General features: G+C 45.3%; 1 protein-coding gene across 9 annotated transcripts in view; it reads left to right on the top strand.

Moving 5' to 3' along the window:
* LOC138266928 (calmodulin-binding transcription activator 2-like) overlaps window positions 1-18,544 on the top strand; it is an 863,356-nt gene that overhangs the window by 820,414 nt on the left and 24,398 nt on the right. For 5 of the 9 annotated variants that reach the window (XM_069215704.1, XM_069215698.1, XM_069215700.1 and 2 more), the window contains 2 exons: window positions 1,740-1,811; window positions 13,379-13,399. In XM_069215704.1, the coding sequence (XP_069071805.1) occupies window positions 1,740-1,811; window positions 13,379-13,399 (93 nt within the window). The remainder of the gene's footprint in view (window positions 1-1,739; window positions 1,812-13,378; window positions 13,400-18,544) is intronic. The other 4 variants (XM_069215705.1, XM_069215702.1, XM_069215701.1 and 1 more) reach the window with 1 other exon arrangement.

Raw genomic sequence — 18,544 nt, 5'->3', positions numbered from 1 at the left:
AGGAATAAAAAGTAGTGTTTCCTTTCCATTTGGGGGCAGTCTATCACGATCCCTGCACTTGTTTTTCCACTGCAAGTCTGTGAGAGGGCTATTTTGCCTGCATGGTTCTGCGGGACGTCCTGGTGTAAATCCACTCATAATTCCCAACTCTTGAGGGGGTACTGCTCTGATATTGTTTCATAAGGCGAGAATTATGAAGTATCCATCAAAAGAATAAATTACCTTCAGTAACACGTGTTCTGGTCCGTACTCTAAATGCTGCCTCTCTACGGCCACCCCCACTCTCCTCTTCCCCTCCTGCCTGCTCTCTGGACTTTCTGGATGTACTATAGTTCAGTTTGAGATTTAGTACATTACCAGCTGCAGTTTATTCTGTACGGTATGCGCCTTATGGCATGGAAAACATTATTAAACAGATAACAGCTTGCAGGTGTGCTGCCTTTTATACAGTTGCATGTCGTCTGTCAGAGGAGAGGTGGAGTTGTCGAAGGAGTGGAAGAGCCTAATGGAGTGCAGCAGTGTTGTAATATATTCTAGAACCATTATGGGCCAGATGTACGAAGCCTTTTGCATGTCGCAAACTGCGAAAAACGCAGTTTGCGGCATGCAAAAGGCTGAACGCAAATGCGACTCGCAAATAGGAAGGGGTGTTCCCTTCCTATTTGCGACCGCATCGCCATTCAGAGTTGCTTTGTGACCGCGAATGCGGTCGCAAACCAACTCGCAGTTACCACCAGTGTCACACTGGTGGTAACTCATTTGCAAAAGGGAAGGGTCCCCATGGGACCCCTTCCCCTTTGTGAATGCCGAAAAAAATATTTTTTCAGAGCAGGCAGTGGTCCTATGGACCACTGCCTACTCTGAAAAAAACGAAACCAAATGGTTTCAGTTTAGTTTTCATTTTGCAGCTCGTTTTCTTTTAAGGAAAACGGGCTGCAAAATGAAAAAAAAAAACTGCTTTATTGACAAAGCAGTCACAGACATGGAGGTCTGCTGACTACAGCAGGCCACCATCCATGTGACTGCAGGGACTCTCTATGGGGTTCGCAAACTGCGACCCACCTCATGAATATTGATGAGGTGGGTCTTTGCGACCCCATAGCGAGTCGCAGAAGGTGTCTGAGACACCTTTCTGCATCCAATTTTGCGAGTTGCAAATTGGGAGTCGGTCAGACTCGCAATTTGCAAGTCGCAAAATTGGAGTTTACTACATCTGGCCCCTAGTCACCTGTGAAGACTTGCAATTTGAAATATCTTCGTTTAGATAAAGTATCCATCTAAAAGAGTGTTTCCAAAAGTAAATAAAGTATTCTTCGCTGCTCTGTAGCAGCTCCTGCTTTCATCAATCTCTTCCAATTCACTCAATTCAGTGCCAATGTGTTTCGAATAGTGCATACCACTGTAAAGGAATAAGCCTTCCATAGACTTATCTTGAAATTAGTGATGGATTTATTTGTTTGCTACGTATGCAGTGAATCAATTAAATTACTCTGCTTGGACCCAATAACGTCACAATTTTCAGCTGTAGGAACACATTTTCTTAGTTAAATTGTCCATGTGTCCTTGCTGAAGGCTGGTGGGTTTACCCTGTAACATGTACGTAAGTTCTTGTAAATGGTTTTGGGATATGCCAGAAATCCACGTTGAAAATATGGCATTGACATCCCTGTAGTTCCACTCTTTTTGTTCTGAGTGAGTTTCTTCAACAGTCAGACTCTGCCTTTTCTTTCTCACTGCAGGGTCGCAGGTTAAAGGAGCAACAGGAAATGGCAGCAGCTGTGATCCAGAGATGTTACCGCAAATACAAACAGGTAAAACAAATGCACCCTAAGGGCCCTACACTCTGAATACAGCTCTTAGATGTCTAGGTTAACTAACGTACATCATATTGGATCTGTTCTGCCATTGGTGGGCTCAGTTATCCATTGTGAAGGTTGATTTCAGGACCCACCTCCGTTCCCCCCCCACCCCCCACCTCCCCACCCCACTCCAAGGGGCCACAGCCCCCATGTTCTGACTGCTCCCGCTGAGCAAGAGGCTACAGGAACTGCTGGTACACTGTTTGGGGCTCTGCATGACTAATGGAGGGAATTTGCTGTATTGTGTTGCCTTCTGTTGAGGCGTCTGCAATGCCAGTCATATTCACTTAAATGTGAATAAATAAATTTACAAAAAAATTAAATAACGTACATCTTTCTCATAAATAGGATATAAAGGGACAGCCTCAATCCAGCAGTGTGCATGTCCTTTGTGTCTATATAAATACTCCCACCATAAAAATACATATTGTGTAACACACTATGGTTACTATCAAAACCTAAACAAGCACTTTCCACTTATACACAGTAAGATTACTAAACATAAGGTGGTGTTGCCTTGCAGTCTGTCCTGTAAACTCTTAAGGGTGGAGATGCAGACTACCAGAAATCAAAGCAGGGTCACCCTGAAATATGTAGTGCACAGAATCGAGTTGCTACCAACTTTATGTTGTATCTGACCCATCTATAAAAGATTCACTGTTTTTCCTCAGTTAGAAATGCCTCATACAGGAATAACTTACAAGCAGTTCTCAGCTGTCAGGACTGACCTTGCAGACACCCACATTCTTGGGATTTCAGTCCTTTTCTACAAAATGTTTCTATCCACTTTTTAGAAACATTTTTATAATAAGAAACCAGAGGTTAAAATATAAAACTGTGGCTTCTCCATGAAACCATATTTAGATGGCGGGGCATCTCTTAAAGTTCATTGGTCTTTTCGGTGTTGTCTTCTGGGGGCAAGAAAGATATCACTCTACCTAAAGCCATTCTCATTCTTTGGGTTTGTTGGCAACTTTGTGTTTAATTGGGTTAAACTCCAGCAAGGTGGATAAGGTTGGCAAGTGAACACCGTTGAAAGTGCTCATCATGGAATACAGCTTCTATAACTTCCCTTTGATCAGTTGCTGATGTATTAAGGGTTACGGAGTTTGGAATAAGAACGATCATAATTGCTGCCCACTGTTTTCTTCAGCCGTGTATCTCATGGATCTCTGACACCGTGTTCCACCTTTCAGCCCCCAGTACACTGCCTGTGGCCCAACTGTTGACAGAGAGCATGCCACAGTGGCACCCCTTCACTCATTATCAATCAAGCTGCAGTTTTCAGCAGGCTGTCTGTTGTGGTACCCACTGAGCCCCTCAAGGTAGATCCATCAAGGTTTGGAGGATTGAAGATGCTTTCTTGAACTATGCACTTTGGACAAGTTTAGCAACCATGCATTAAAGGTTCAGCTCTTAGGAAATAGGGTCATAAAGGGAGATTTACTCTGCAGTTGGTATATACTGCAGCATTAATATTAGAAAATGCTGATTTCAGACATCCAGAAAGCAAAGCTCAAGAGCTATGGGGAACGCTCAATTATTCTGATGGATACTTCTACCTGCAGAATCCTAAACATATTTCAGCATTATTCCTGTGAGCTAGCAGGTGGCTTTGTAAGCTTTGCTTCAACTCCTTCCCCTCTCGGAAGTGAAACCGGAGCCACACGTAAGCATCACCCATGTGCGTTGATGTTGGTTCCTTTCTTTATACACCTTCCGATGCAGAGCTAGCTCCTTCTTTTCCTCATTAGTTGATGAGTTCTTTTTCTTCTGAAAATATTTTCAGTATGCAGGGAAATGTCACCTCCTAAAACCTCACGCTTTATACTTTGAAGGGAATGTTGCAAACAGATGTCTGTGATGGATCCCCATGAGGTGTGCCTCCACTGTCTACAGTCGGGATACCCCTCCAAGATGTGGAGGAATGTGCCTTGATTAATTCGAAACTGACCTTGGTCCACAAAACCAATTTGTACGTTGCTGAACATCGAAAGAAATCATGAAAAGGCAACTCCTGTTATAAGTATCGTGCTCTGGCCCATTCCTGTTCTTGATGGAGGTTTCGTGACAAATCCTCATCGCACTTTAAGTCTTCAGGTAAGTCTAAAACACAAAAAAGTTCAAGCAAGCATTGCCCCAGGCCTGCCACTCTCCTTCTGAGAAGTTGCAAGGACAATAAGGTTTCCTGCGATTTTGTTCCTGGTCCCCTGTGAGGAACCAATTCTGCAGCTTATTACGATGCACCTCAAGTTTACAGGTCGTTGGAGACCCCATAGCAAATTGAAGCATTCAAAGATACCATGGATCACATCATAAGCACCTTACTTGCTTCCTCTGGTGCATGTTTGGGCCCCACACATCAGGCTGGGAGTCTCCCAAAATCAGCGGCTATGCCGTCTGAACCCGCTGCTGGTCCAACTCCTATTCCAAAGCAGAACGTTACCAGTTCCTGCTGCTAACTAAAGCATAGATGACACTGAAATAGGGCGTTGCGGCATACAGTCTGTCTGACTTCAATCCTAATCCATTGTGATCTCAAACATAGTCAGGTGGTTGTTCAGCTCCTGTCCCTGGCCCCAATTTATTTTGACTGAGACAAGGCAATAACTGTACCTAGAGGCCGCCCTCCGTTTGGGTTGGACTCTGATCACAGCCAACCTGTATACTCTGAGATCCCCCCCCCCCCAAAAAAAGCTCACACACACAGTGTTATGAGGGCACTTTCTATATGGATCTACAAGAATTCAGTGGGCTAGACACGTCCCCTGACACATGACCCCCTCTCCTGGGATTTCTACAGAAAGGTCTGCGTCATTCGTCATGGTTATTACAAGGGCATCAGAAGTCCTGGATCTGCTACTCCGTTCTATTGAAGTGAATAATAACCTTCTCACAGAGGTCCTATATCCTGGGCGACATTGTAGGGAATCCTTTTTTCACCTTTTAATGAGCACTTCCAAACACTTTCGTGAGCCCTTGAGCTAACCCTTGTTTGGCCCACCAGTGAATAGACCATTGGTACATCACCAAAAGCCAACTCCTGATGATTCTGCATCCCTTAGACAGCACCCCACTCTGATGAGCCTGAGAGTGCAAGCCTCCAGTGGCAGACTCCATCCCAATTCCTTGCCTACGACCCTGCCATATAGGGAGTCGAAGAGGATAGAGGCATCTGGAAAAAGGATATTTTCCTCAGCCAGCGTTGCTCTTAGATCCATCAAAAGCAGCTGCTTGCTAGGATGCAACTCTCAATTATTACAAGACTGTTGCTGAAGTTTTACCTGCAGTCCCGGAGGAGTTCAATGCCAAATTGACAGCAACCATTCAAGATGGAAATCATCCACCGTGGGCTGGGCTCCACTGACTGCTTGGGCCCTCAGTCTGTAGCAGCATGGTTCTTTGGCGTGACACGTAGATTAGATCCATTGACTTCTCTGACAGAAGGGTGCTCCAAATACTACCATTCCTTTCCGAACGGCCACATATTCCACCTACATCAGTGCAGCTGTTGGAGGACCATTTGTCTATTTTAAGGCGGAAACTCCAGGCTCTTTCAGACAAAGGAGCAATAGAAAGGGTCCCAGCTTGAGAAATATGGCCTGTTACCGCTGTTACTCCTGTTATTTCCTAAGGCAGAACAAGGACAGAAGCATACCTCTTGTTTTAGACCTACACCCTATCAGATTCTGCATAAAAATAGACAAATTCAAGATGCTCACTAATTTGCCCTGGATCCAAGAGAAAGAATGGTAGCACTGGACCTGTAGGATGCCTATTGCCACTTACCAATCCTGCAGTCTCTCAGGTGTTACCCGCAGGTCAAGACATGCAAGGAGTATTTTCAGTTCTACATCTAGGGAGGTTGGGGTTATCAGTCTTCCCCTACTCCGACTCGCTGTTAAAGGTGACATCGGCACAGTCAGTCATGGCCCACTTTCAGACAACATTGAACAACATTCCATCGTACAAATTAGAACATTTGGGCTATGATCCCAGTGTTTCAACCTCATCCTGGATCTCATTTAAATTGTCTGTTGGCCTCCTGAAATCTACAGACTGACTACACCAGACGGCACATGCAGGCTCTGCAGTGGGGTGGGATCGGAAGTCTCAGCACCTACGGAACCTGTTAGATTCCATCCAAGTTTCGGAGTAGACTGTGAAAGACCTGCAATGGTGCCCATTCAACTGTAATTAGATCAATGGCAGTCCGCACTCTTTATCCCACCTAGATTTGATAATAGTGACGGATGTATCGCTGTTGGGTTGGTTAGGTTATCTGGGCGAGATAGAGATCAGAGGAGTCTGCTTTCTAGCGGAGGATGTCTTCACGATAATATGTTGGAACTGCGGGCCGTTCACTTGGTGTTGAAGGCCTTTCTACCATTGATCAAAGGGAGGCTGGTCCAGGTCCTACCAGACAACACCATTGCATTTGGTACTGTAAAAAGCAGTGTGGTGCGGGGTCTTGGGTCCTGTGCCAGTAGGCCATGCGCCTCTGAAACTGGATGACTTGAAAGGGCATCTGCTTGGACGTGAACCACCTGGCGAGATCTTTAATTGTCAGGACGGGCAGATTCATTGTGAGATGCCCAATTGATCAGGAATGGCAGATACACTTGTAGGTGGTGCAGGGCATCTTTGAGCAATGGCTTGATCACTTCATCACCACCAAGAATTTGCAGTGTCAATACTTTTACACAGTGGAGTTCCCAAGAGGCTCTCTCCGAGACACATTTTTCCTACATTGTAGCACAGGACTTCTGCATGCCTTCCCACCACTGTCTCCTCTGCCCCGAGGTCTGAAAAAGATCAGAAACGACAGAGACCAAGTCACCCTAGCAGCTCTGGAGTGGTATGGTACCCTGGGACCTCTTAACATGGGCATCTGCCCTGCGATCAGGCTGCCATTTCAAAAGGATCTTCTGCCCAGCAGCAGGGAAGGGTTTTGCACCTGGGTCCATATATTCTATACCTCAGTGTGCAGAAATTGAGCTTTGAAAGTGGCTTCCTATGACCTCCCTTGAAAAATAGTTGATTTCATTCTAGCGACCCGGCGCCCATCTTTAAAATCTGTTTACTCTGGATAAGTTTGTGGCCTCGTTAACTGGTGCCATACAGACTGATTACAAGCAAAATTATCAAATGTTCTGCATTTTGTGCTGTCTTTAGCCCCACTAGGACTTACCATGGGCACTGTTACAGGTTACTTGTCAGCCTTTTCTCGTTTAGTAGATTAATCATCCTTGTTTAGGTGACCTGTTGTGATGCTTTTCCTTAAAGGTCTGATCCTTATATTCCCACCCATACCTCTTGAAATGACAACGTGATAACTTAATTTTGTTCCCACTTTTCTTATGTGTAGCTCTTTTGAGCCAGTGCATAGCTGTCCCCTACATCTGACCTTCAAAACATTCTTTCTTATAGCAATAACTTGAGCTCATAATGTGTGTGACTTAAAAACTGTTAATCCATGATACATAAACCTTCTGTCTGGACAAGTTGGTGTTAGAGGCTTGGGCGGCATTTCTGCTGAAGAATGAGATGCCTATTTATGTCACACAGTTAATCACCCTACTGTCATTTTTGCTCCACGTATGTATGTATGTATGCCGTGATTTATAGAGCGCATTCCTACTCAAAAGAGCATGTCAGCCCTCGAAAGAGAAGTAGAGACTTCACCATCTGGAACCCAAAAGAACCTTGAGCTTTTACATTACTTGTACCAAGGACATTCGATGGACAATCTGCTCTTTGTTTTGTTCGCTGGGACAAAGAATGGTAAAGCACTTCACAAAAGCACCATATCTAGGTTTATAGTCCTTTCTACTGAAACCTGCTACGCATTGGTGATGAAACAGCCTCTAGATAGTCTGAGGACTCAGCGGGCTAGATTCAAGATCTACTACTACATTGGCATGTGGCATTACTTGTTGTTTTTTTATATCAAGCAGACAGATATCTTGCTTGCATTTGGAATCCTTTGAACATATAGACCAAGCTATTATCACGTTAAATGTAAAGAGTAGTGATGCTTTACTTGAAGATATTTTTTTAATTTAAAGTATTATAGCGTGGACCATACCACAGGGCAACAGAGCGCTTTACAAATGACAGTGAACAAGAGCAATTTCCAAATAAACTGTGGGAAATTAGTATAGGACATTGAGCCTCTCTATATAAGCAAAACCTACTTAAGTTACATAAGTTTGTGACATAATAGTGTTTTCTCTAAAGATGTGATTGTTCAGGGATGTTACTGCACACCTAGGATTGTTGTGTGTGTGTGTGTGTATATGTATATATGTTTGGTGGCATGTGTGGCTGTAGATACACATGCTCTGCATGCTTACACCATCTACTGTTGGGTCCAGAAGGCTGCAAGTTGTTTTTGTTTGAAAAGTCTTTCAAGTCACATGGTAGTGACTCATCCTCTTGCTAGTAATGTGACTGGGTATCGACTCCATCTTCAGATTGTTTTCTTCCGTCGTCTGATCCGGTCATGTTTTCACCGAGCTCCAGTTCAGGGCCATGTTAGGCCCTTTCCGTTCGGGAAACCTCCAATTTGTTGGCAGTGTCATCGAACATGTTACTCCATTCCTTTGCATTCCGGGACCAAATAAAATTCTATTTGGATCGTCACACTTCAATTGATGCTCTCTGGGCCGCCTCGTTCAGGCCGCCATTTTCTCCATTCCATGCCTTGGAAAATGAAATTGTAATGGAACGGATGCCCTTCTGTTTCTATCCGAAGTGTCACTCAAAATTTCCAAGGACCTATGTACACTAGGTTTGCAACCTCTGCCTGTTGCCAGAGCATAGAGAATAAGACTGAGGCCTGCCAGTCTTTCCGGTCGAAAAAGACTCCGTGAGATCAGAGAGCCCACAGTAGAGAAATGCAAAAAGGCAAGAAGTCAAGGAAACACCCAACATTTTCCGTCTGAAAGACACCATATCCAACACTGAACATGAGCAGGAACCTCAAAAGGCTCCAGCTGCTGAAGAGGAGGCATTTTCTATCCAAGATTCAGACTCCAAAGCCGACATAACTCTTGAGATGGCACTTGACATGGGCAGTGCAGGGGCATCATGCTTTTCACTGACTGAATTACAGGCTATTGCACTAGTTTTACAAGCCGGTGTCAATGTTGAGGCCTGTTTCCTGCTGGACCAGCGGGAAACTCATAGTAGGGCCAGCAGGCAGAAAACCGAAGTGTCAGTTTTCCATCCTAAAGTGTGTGGCAGGCACCTCTGCCGCCCGCCAAACTCAAAATGAGGGCCCTAATGTTGATAGATAGCCGCACCTTTCACTCTCTGCAGTGGTGGAACAAGACCGATCTTTTAAATGGATGGCACTTCCTGGGCCCTGATACCCAGATCATTCTGACAACTGTTGCCTTTTAGACAGGGTGGGGTGCTCATCTCCAGGACCTCACAGTCCAGGGGCTTTGGGATCACACACATCGAACCTTACACATCAATTATTTAGAACTGCTAGCTGTTCATTTAGCGCTCAAAGTCTTTGTACACAACAATATTGCCGACCTCCTCAGTAGGATGCGGCAACACATCCAGAAGTGGGAACTCCACCCCTGAGGCCTTCTGCCCTACTTTCAGAAGAAGGGGTTTCCAGACATAGACCTTTTTGCAGCAAAGGAAAACCCAACATGCCCAGTCTTCACCTCCAGGTTCCCACCCCCTCAGTCCAAGGGCAATTCTCTGGATGAACTGGTCAGGGATATTTGTCTACGATTTACCACCTTGCCCTCTCCTTCCGCATCTGGTACGGAAACTCAAGCAAGTTTCTCTCACGTTCATTCTAGTGGCACCTATGTGGGCCCGACAACCATGGTTCACCACTCTATTAGAACCATCAGTAGTACCACACAAGAAGCTTCCCCTCGTCCTGGACCTTCTCATTCAGAACCACAGTCGAATCAGACACCCAAATTCCAAGGAGTTGAATCTTGCAATTTGGTTCCTGAAGTTCTAGAATTCGATTATCTAAACCTACCTCAAGAATTTATGGATATTCTTAAGGAAGCATGTATACCAACTACTAGAGCATGTTATGCAGTAAAATGGAAATGTTTTGTGCACTGTTGCATTGATCAAAATTGGAACCCCTTCCAGGTGCGAAAGATCATCATTTACCGTCTTTATTTACAGGAAGAAAACTTGCCATACACTTCCATAAGGTTACACTTAGCACCCATAGCTGCTTACCTTCAAAACAAACAGTATTCTACTCTTTTCAAAATTCCTGTCATTAAAGCTTTTATTGAAGTGCTCAAGAGTATTACCGCCAAGACTACCCCCAGCATGTTCTTCGAACCACCATTTGAGCCACTTCACTCGTGTCCTTTACACTTTTTATTGTGGAAAGTGTTTTTTTCAGTTGCAAGAACGTACCTCCGACCTGTCAGTGAGCTCCAGGCATTAACCTTACAAGAACCCATTTCTTCCAAATACACAAGAATAAAACAGTTCTCCGTACCAATCCAATCGTTTTTTTTTTTTACCAAAAGTGGCATCTCATTTTCATATTAATCAAAAAATTTAATTGCCAGTCTTTTTTCCTCAGCCTGACTCAGTTGCGGAAAGAGCCCTACACACATTAGATGTTAAAAGAGCATTAATGTTCTATATTAATACGATTTAAACCTTGAGGAATTCAGAACGACGTTTTATTGCTTTTTCTCCACCCCACTAAGGCAATCCTGTTTTTAAATCTACTATAGCAAGATGGATTGTCAAACATATCCAAACTTGATATGCAAAACCCAAAAGGCCATTACCTATTCCACTTTGAGCACACTCAATTTGTTAAAAAGGTGCATCTATGGCCTTTTTAGTTTTTTTTCCCATAACTGACATAGGTAAAGCAGCAACATGGGCTACACCACACACTTTCACTAGCCATTACTCTGTGGATGTTTCTGCATGCAACAAGCTAATGTAGGTCAGGCAGGGCTACGTACTCTCTTTCAAAATACTACAACACCCACAGGTTTGACACCGCTTTTTGGAGGCACTGTTTTACAGTCTATGCAAAGCATGTGTATCTACAGCCACACGTGCCATCAAACGGAAAATGTTACTTACCCAGTAAGCATCTTTTTGCGACATGTAGTGCTGTAGATTCACATGCACCCACCCACCTCCCTGGACACCTGTGGCTGTAGTAGTCTCTGCTATACATCAAAATGCATGGACTTTCAATTACTTTACCTTACACAACACTCCATTCATAACCCACCTGCGAGAAAACAATCTGACGATGGAGTTGATGCCCATGTGCATTACCAGCAAGAGGAGGAGTCATATACCTTGTGACTTGAAAGACTTTTAGAACAAAAACAACTTGTAACCTTCCAGACCCAACACTAGATGGCACAAACAGACGCTTACTGGATTAGTAACATTTTCCATATATATCTACAGAACTAGGGCTGTTCCTTGCATATGAATATTTGAGTGAGCAGACCTGAAACTGTGGCCTGCTTGTTGATAATTGAATGAGCAGACCTGGTCCTGTTGGCCTGCATATGAATATTTGCATGAGCAGATATGGTGGGGGGGCTTGCATATGAATATTTGAGTGAGCAGACCTGGGTCTGTTGGCTTGTATATGAATATTTGAGTGAGCAGTCCTGGGGCTGTGGCCTCCTCCTCGATAACTGAGTGAGCAGACCTGGAGCTGTGGACTTGTATACACGGAGTGCAGAATTATTAGGCAAATGAGTATTTTGACCACATCATCCTCTTTATGCATGTTGTCTTACTCCAAGCTGTATAGGCTCGAAAGCCTACTACCAATTAAGCATATTAGGTGATGTGCATCTCTGTAATGAGAAGGGGTGTGGTCTAATGACATCAACACCCTATATCAGGTGTGCATAATTATTAGGCAACTTCCTTTCCTTTGGCAAAATGGGTCAAAAGAAGGACTTGACAGGCTCAGAAAAGTCAAAAATAGTGAGATATCTTGCAGAGGGATGCAGCACTCTTAAAATTGCAAAGCTTCTGAAGCGTGATCATCGAACAATCAAGCGTTTCATTCAAAATAGTCAACAGGGTCGCAAGAAGCGTGTGGAAAAACCAAGGCGCAAAATAACTGCCCATGAACTGAGAAAAGTCAAGCGTGCAGCTGCCACGATGCCACTTGCCACCAGTTTGGCCATATTTCAGAGCTGCAACATCACTGGAGTGCCCAAAAGCACAAGGTGTGCAATACTCAGAGACATGGCCAAGGTAAGAAAGGCTGAAAGACGACCACCACTGAACAAGACACACAAGCTGAAACGTCACGACTGGGACTAGAAATATCTCAAGACTGATTTGTCTAAGGTTTTATGGACTGATGAAATGAGAGTGAGTCTTGATGGGCCAGATGGATGGGCCCGTGGCTGGATTGGTAAAGGGCAGAGAGCTCCAGTCCGACTCAGACGCCAGCAAGGTGGAGGTGGAGTACTGGTTTGGGCTGGTATCATCAAAGATGAGCTTGTGGGGCCTTTTCGGGTTGAGGATGGAGTCAAGCTCAACTCCCAGTCCTACTGCCAGTTCCTGGAAGACACCTTCTTCAAGCAGTGGTACAGGAAGAAGTCTGCATCCTTCAAGAAAAACATGATTTTCATGCAGGACAATGCTCCATCACACGCGTCCAAGTACTCCACAGCGTGGCTGGCAAGAAAGGGTATAAAAGAAGGAAATCTAATGACATGGCCTCCTTGTTCACCTGATCTGAACCCCATTGAGAACCTGTGGTCCATCATCAAATGTGAGATTTACAAGGAGGGAAAACAGTACACCTCTCTGAACAGTGTCTGGGAGGCTGTGGTTGCTGCTGCACGCAATGTTGATGGTGAACAGATCAAAACACTGACAGAATCCATGGATGGCAGGCTTTTGAGTGTCCTTGCAAAGAAAGGTGGCTATATTGGTCACTGATTTGTTTTTGTTTTGTTTTTGAATGTCAGAAATGTATATTTGTGAATGTTGAGATGTTATATTGGTTTCACTGGTAATAATAAATAATTGAAATGGGTATATATTTTTTTTTGTTAAGTTGCCTAATAATTATGCACAGTAATAGTCACCTGCACACACAGATATCCCCCTAACATAGCTAAAACTAAAAACAAACTAAAAACTACTTCCAAAAATATTCAGCTTTGATATTAATGAGTTTTTTGGGTTCATTGAGAACATGGTTGTTGTTCAATAATAGAATTAATCCTCAAAAATACAACTTGCCTAATAATTCTGCACTCCCTGTATGAATATCTGTGTGAGCAGAACTGGAGCTGTGCCTGGTTTAGAAGTATTTGAGTAAGGTAATGCAGATCTGGAGTTTGTAAATGGATACTTGAGTTGGTAGGCCGGGGGCTGTGTTCTGCGTGATCAGACTCTGGGACTCCGTTTGTGGCTTGTACAATTCAATAATTCATTAATCAGTAAAAACACATGTTCTTGTTTTCACCACTAATCATACTGTTCTCTCTCCACCTTGCTAGCTAACCTGGATAGCACTAAAGGTAATCAATGTGTGCCTGTCATGCTGCACTCGCCATATTCTGCCCTTATTTTCCCTTACCACAATCATTGTTGAGAAAGAAGCGCAAAAGACTACTGCTGCATCTCATCAGGGGTTACGAGTTATCATGCTTGTCTTTGCAGACTACACATATGGCATTCACTTCACTGGGAGCAGAAAACAGTCTGTGGACACTCACACACAAAACCCCTCTTAGGATAACAAGCATGTTTTTTAACCTCACTCCCATAAACAGTCGCCATTAGGATAATAAGCCATGTATGCACCACGCTTCCATATATAACCCCTCTTTACTTGATAAATACTGTATACCTCACACTCATGCAACTCTCTAAAAGGTATCCCTGTTTGCAGCCTACTCCCATAAATAACCCCTGGTGAGATGGGAAGCAGTGTACTCAGCACACTCCCACATGTAAAGCGTCTTAGCACATTGCCTTTTGTGATATCAATCCTCTTATAACGTACTTTGCAGCCATTACTCACTGTACTCCTTTTGAGTTCGATTATGATATACAGCATTCTGCCACCTGTAAAATGCTCCAATTTCAGGGTGAAGCACTATTTGTTTTTATAAAGATCTAATTTGTTATGATGCATGTCCACTCAGACCTGTTCCATGAGTGGTGGGTGGAAATGTTTGATGCAATCTTAACCACTTGTAGTTGTTGTCGGGCAAATGCAATTCTTTTGCTCTTTTAATGCATCATTCTTGTGCTTGTGTCAAAGGAGCTGTCCGGCTTAAGAGCTAGGCCTCTTAACATCACAGAAACACATGCAATCTAAGGGGCGGTTTATCCTGTTAGTGACTCATTGTTAAGATGCAGTTTTCACTAGGCAGAGCAGCTTCAAGGACCACAATCAAATGAACATTTGTGGTGGAAGGGCTGTACTGGCATCATTACCTTAAGTTTAACTATTTTATGCAAAAAAAGTCGTCTGGCCCTCCCACCATGATGTCCAAATAGTCCTCCTATTTAGAGTATTTGGGATTTGAGAATACAAGCACAAAACCACTACTGGAAAGGTGTGTCTTGGGTTTCTGATGTACTGTATAGCTTCCAAATGCATTTGCTGTGGTTAAAGTTACCCTAAGCAACTACAAAACAGTGTGCACCCATTTATATGCAAGGTGTGTTGAAATAAAACATAGACATTGATTGTGGTTAAAAACAACCAGGCCTATCTTGTTTTCCTTTTTGAACTATCATTGCAGACTATCTGGTTGCTAGTTCAATCTGATAGAGACTTCTAGTTGCATATTCCTTACCTTAGACTTTCCCCCAGGCGTCAGTGTGGACCTGGAGATTTTTCTTCGAGCAGTACTCCTGTGCGCCGTTAGGTGGCATCGGTAGACTCTGTGTTGGTCGTTGGCATTGTGGTTGCCGGATATGACATTGTGGGTCGTATAAAGGTGCTGACATCAGTTCTGTTCTTTCTGCACCAGCAGATCCAAAGAGAGAAACCCAGACAGTTGCTTTTTGACTGGCATTTGTCCTCATGTAAAACCAGCTTCAAGCCCTGCAACTCCCGTCACTGTATGATGTCAGTGACGGATTTGCACCTCGTGTGCCTTTGGTGTTTGGAGCGCGCCAGTGACCCAAAGTCGTGCTCCGACTGCTGGGCCATGAACCCGAAGGCTTTGAGGAAGCAATCCCTAATGCTTCTTGCATCCTGGCGTCTGGCTACGCATTGCTCCCAGTCTTGGTCGAGAGGAAGGTCATGAGACCACTCACAGAGCCATCACCAAGCATCCTCGTCCCATTCAAAATCATTGGGACATTCGTGTAAGCACAAGAAGAAGTCGAAGAAGCACAAGTGCTTTTTAACTTCACCCCTACGGTCAAACAGAGCAATGTGGAAGAAGGAGTGTCCTCGTTCTAGGCCTCTCTGTCTTCGGAGCCTACTTTTGGGTTGACTCTGCACCTCCCTGAGTTTCCGGGAGCTGTGCCACCCCTGACCAATTGAAGGAATTTTACAAGACCATACGCCTCATCTTTGGGCAGTCTGCCCCTGTTGGAGAGCCTTCGAGCCCCGCAGGGTTGGCAGGGTCCCTTTTGGGTTCCACGCGTGACAGCTTCAGCCTTGGCTCTGAGGGGCACCCATGGATCCACTTCGGGATCCGATCTGGCATCGATTGTACTACTGCAACCTTCCCCGACATTGGTTCCAGCATCGATGCTGCTGCCCGGGCCCACGGGTGTCTCGATCCTATACTCATTGCCAATTCCAACAGGGAGCCGGAGCAGCATCGCGTGACTTTGGCGGGACCTTAGTCGAATTATGACACTTATTCTTATGGGTACGAGTTCAGTGACAGTATGGACGGGTCGCTGGACCCTTTAGAATACCACCTTGAAGGCCTTATGAAACGGGCTCAGGAACTGGGTGAAGCCAGCAGTCTGGATACCTCCCCTGACACTGGTATGATTTGTCTCCCTATTCTGTGGTAGTGCAGAGAGCATCCGAGGTCTTGGGCCTCGAGCTGCCTTTGGTGGCTGTCGGGACTAACCTCCTGACTGAGTTGCTTCAGCCTGGGGCTTACACGTTAGAACCCCTTTTGCCCTTTGAGGAAGCCCTCACTGACGTCTTGCTTGGGACCTGGTCCAAACCCAGCACAGGGGCTCCTGTCAACAGGACAATAGCCCATCGCCTTAGGCCTGCGCCTAGCAACCTGGCTTTCCTGACCAAAAACCCTACTCCCGAAAGCTTGGTCATCCAAGCCTCAACATCCCATGGCGTTTCCCGTCCGCTCACCCAAATAGGGAATCCCAAGAGGCTGGATTACCTTGGGTAGAAGCTGTTTTCTTCCTCCAGCCTGGCATTGCGTCCGTGAACACTGCATGCCTCTTGGGCCACTACAAATACTTTATAGAACACAGTAGCACAAATGCCATTCTCTCTCTCTGTTGCTGATAAGAGAGATGTAGCTAAGTTCACGATCAGATTTGAGCTAGATACAACCAACTCCCTAAGCAGATCAGTTGCGTTGACGGTGGCCTTGAGGCACCATGCCTGGTTATGGACATCTCACTTCTCAGGGGATGTCCAATCCACTCTGATGGACATGTCCTTTGATGGCACCCATCTTTTCGGAGACAAAGCCGACTCAGTGCTGAAGCACTTTAAGGAGTCCTGAACTCCAGCCCTGTCCCTTGGCCTCGCAGCTGTCCCTTGGCCTCTCAGTCTGCTTTTCACCCATTTAATGGCTATGGACGGGGCTCCCAGCCACGTCCATGCTCCAGGCACCATGCTGCGTATGTTTCCCAGCCTCTGTGTGGCAGGGGACGTGGGATCCAGCACCCACGTGGTTCAGGGAGCCAGCAGTCTAGTAGACCATTCCCCCTCCCCCTTCAGGCACAGCCTCCAAGCCTTCCTAGTCTGGCACTTCCACCCCAGGGATCAGGTGGTGCCAGGATTCACCATCACCTGCCCAGCTGGCACACCATCACGTTAGACAGGTCAGTTTTGCATATAGTCCGAAGGGGCTATGCCCTCCCCTTTGAGATTCGCCCTCCATCCATGCCACCGTCCTGTGATCAGATGACAGAGGATTACCTGACACTTCTCCGCAGGGAGGTTCCAGCTCTCTTGGCCAAGGGAGCCATTGAGAGCGTACTTGTGCCAGAAGTAGGTCGTGGTTGTTATTCCTGCCACTTTCTGGTGCCCAAAAATGACAAGGAACTCCACCCCATCCTAGAACTCCGGTCCCTCAGTCTCTTCCTCAGGAAGGAGAAGTTAAAAATGCTCACTGTGGCAAACTGTTTCCAAGGTGGCAACTGCTCTATGACGATTTTCGTCTCGAGTGAAACTCCTGCCTCCTTTACACCTTTCTGCCAATACCACCTCTGCTCAGAGTTTCTCAAGAAGATCAAGAATTACTGGGCCAAATCATTCTTGTTGCTCCAGACTGGGCACAAAAAGTATGGTAACCTGTGCTCATGAGCATGGCCATCTATCCTCCGATCAGACTGACCCTTCGGGAGCATCTTCTGTCGCAGCAGTTGTGGACGGTTCTCCACCCGGACTTGTCCAGTCTCCGCCTTCTTGCGTGGATATTGAGCGGTGGCAGTTGACAGCTTTTGACTTTCCGCCTGAAGTCTCTAATGTTATCTTAGAAGACAGGCGTCCCTTCACCAAAACGGGATACTCATGTCAAAGGAATACATTTGTTTTATGGTGCACAGACAAGTCTGTTGACCCCTTTCTGCCCCTCTTTCAGTGGTTCTTTTGTTTGTTTTTTCTCTGGCCTAGCAGGGCTCAGCTCTGGGCACCCTCAGAGGTTATTTGTCTGACATCTCGGCTTTCCTCCGCCTGCCTGACCAATCCTCCTTGTTTAAATCTCCCATTGTTGCAAGATTTCTTACCCTTCTCTTTCGCCCTTCCCCGTTCATAATGCCCTGATGGGATTTGAACTTAGTTCTTACTTTTCTGATGTTTGCTCCTTTTAAGCCACTTTACAACTGCCCATTTTGCCTGCTTACCCTGAAAATGGCCTTCCTTGTAGCTATCACCTCTGTCCGCAGAGTGAGTGAACTGCAGGATCTTTCTTCAAAGTCACTTTTCATCTCCATCCACCCTGACAAGGTGTTGCTTCATACCAGGGCTTCTTTTCTACCTAAGGTAGTCTCGCTTTTTCATGTATGACAATCCATCACCATGCCTACTTTTTACTCGCCCCACCATCCTTCTGAAAAAGAGGAGAGACTCCACCGCCTGGACCGAAATGAGCATTGGCATTCTATCTCGAACGTACCATAGAGTTCTGGGTGGATGATGAACTCTTTAACAGTTATGTGGGTACGAAGAAACGTCGTGAGAGCTGCATTCATTTTAATCTGTATAGTTTATAGACGGAGCATAAAATCAGAGGGAGAGAAAATATACATCATGAGCAGGCTTGGTAGAATATTTGTCATGTACAGAACTGGTTTAAAAGAGTCATTAGGGAAACATTTCAGTACAGGGCTGCATGCACACCCACCTACCCACTTCCTCCCCCCACACAGATACTGCACGCAGGCAGATGTGTACTAGGACAACATTAAAGAGACTATGGGGGTCATTATGACCCAGGCGGAAGGCGGAGAAGCGGCGGTAAGACCGCCAACAGGCTGGCGGTCTT

Source organism: Pleurodeles waltl, chromosome 12 (assembly GCF_031143425.1).
Source record: "Pleurodeles waltl isolate 20211129_DDA chromosome 12, aPleWal1.hap1.20221129, whole genome shotgun sequence".
NCBI lineage: Eukaryota > Metazoa > Chordata > Amphibia > Caudata > Salamandridae > Pleurodeles > Pleurodeles waltl.
The sequence above is the reverse complement of the archived record's forward strand: the minus strand, read 5'-3'. Positions and strand labels throughout refer to the sequence as shown.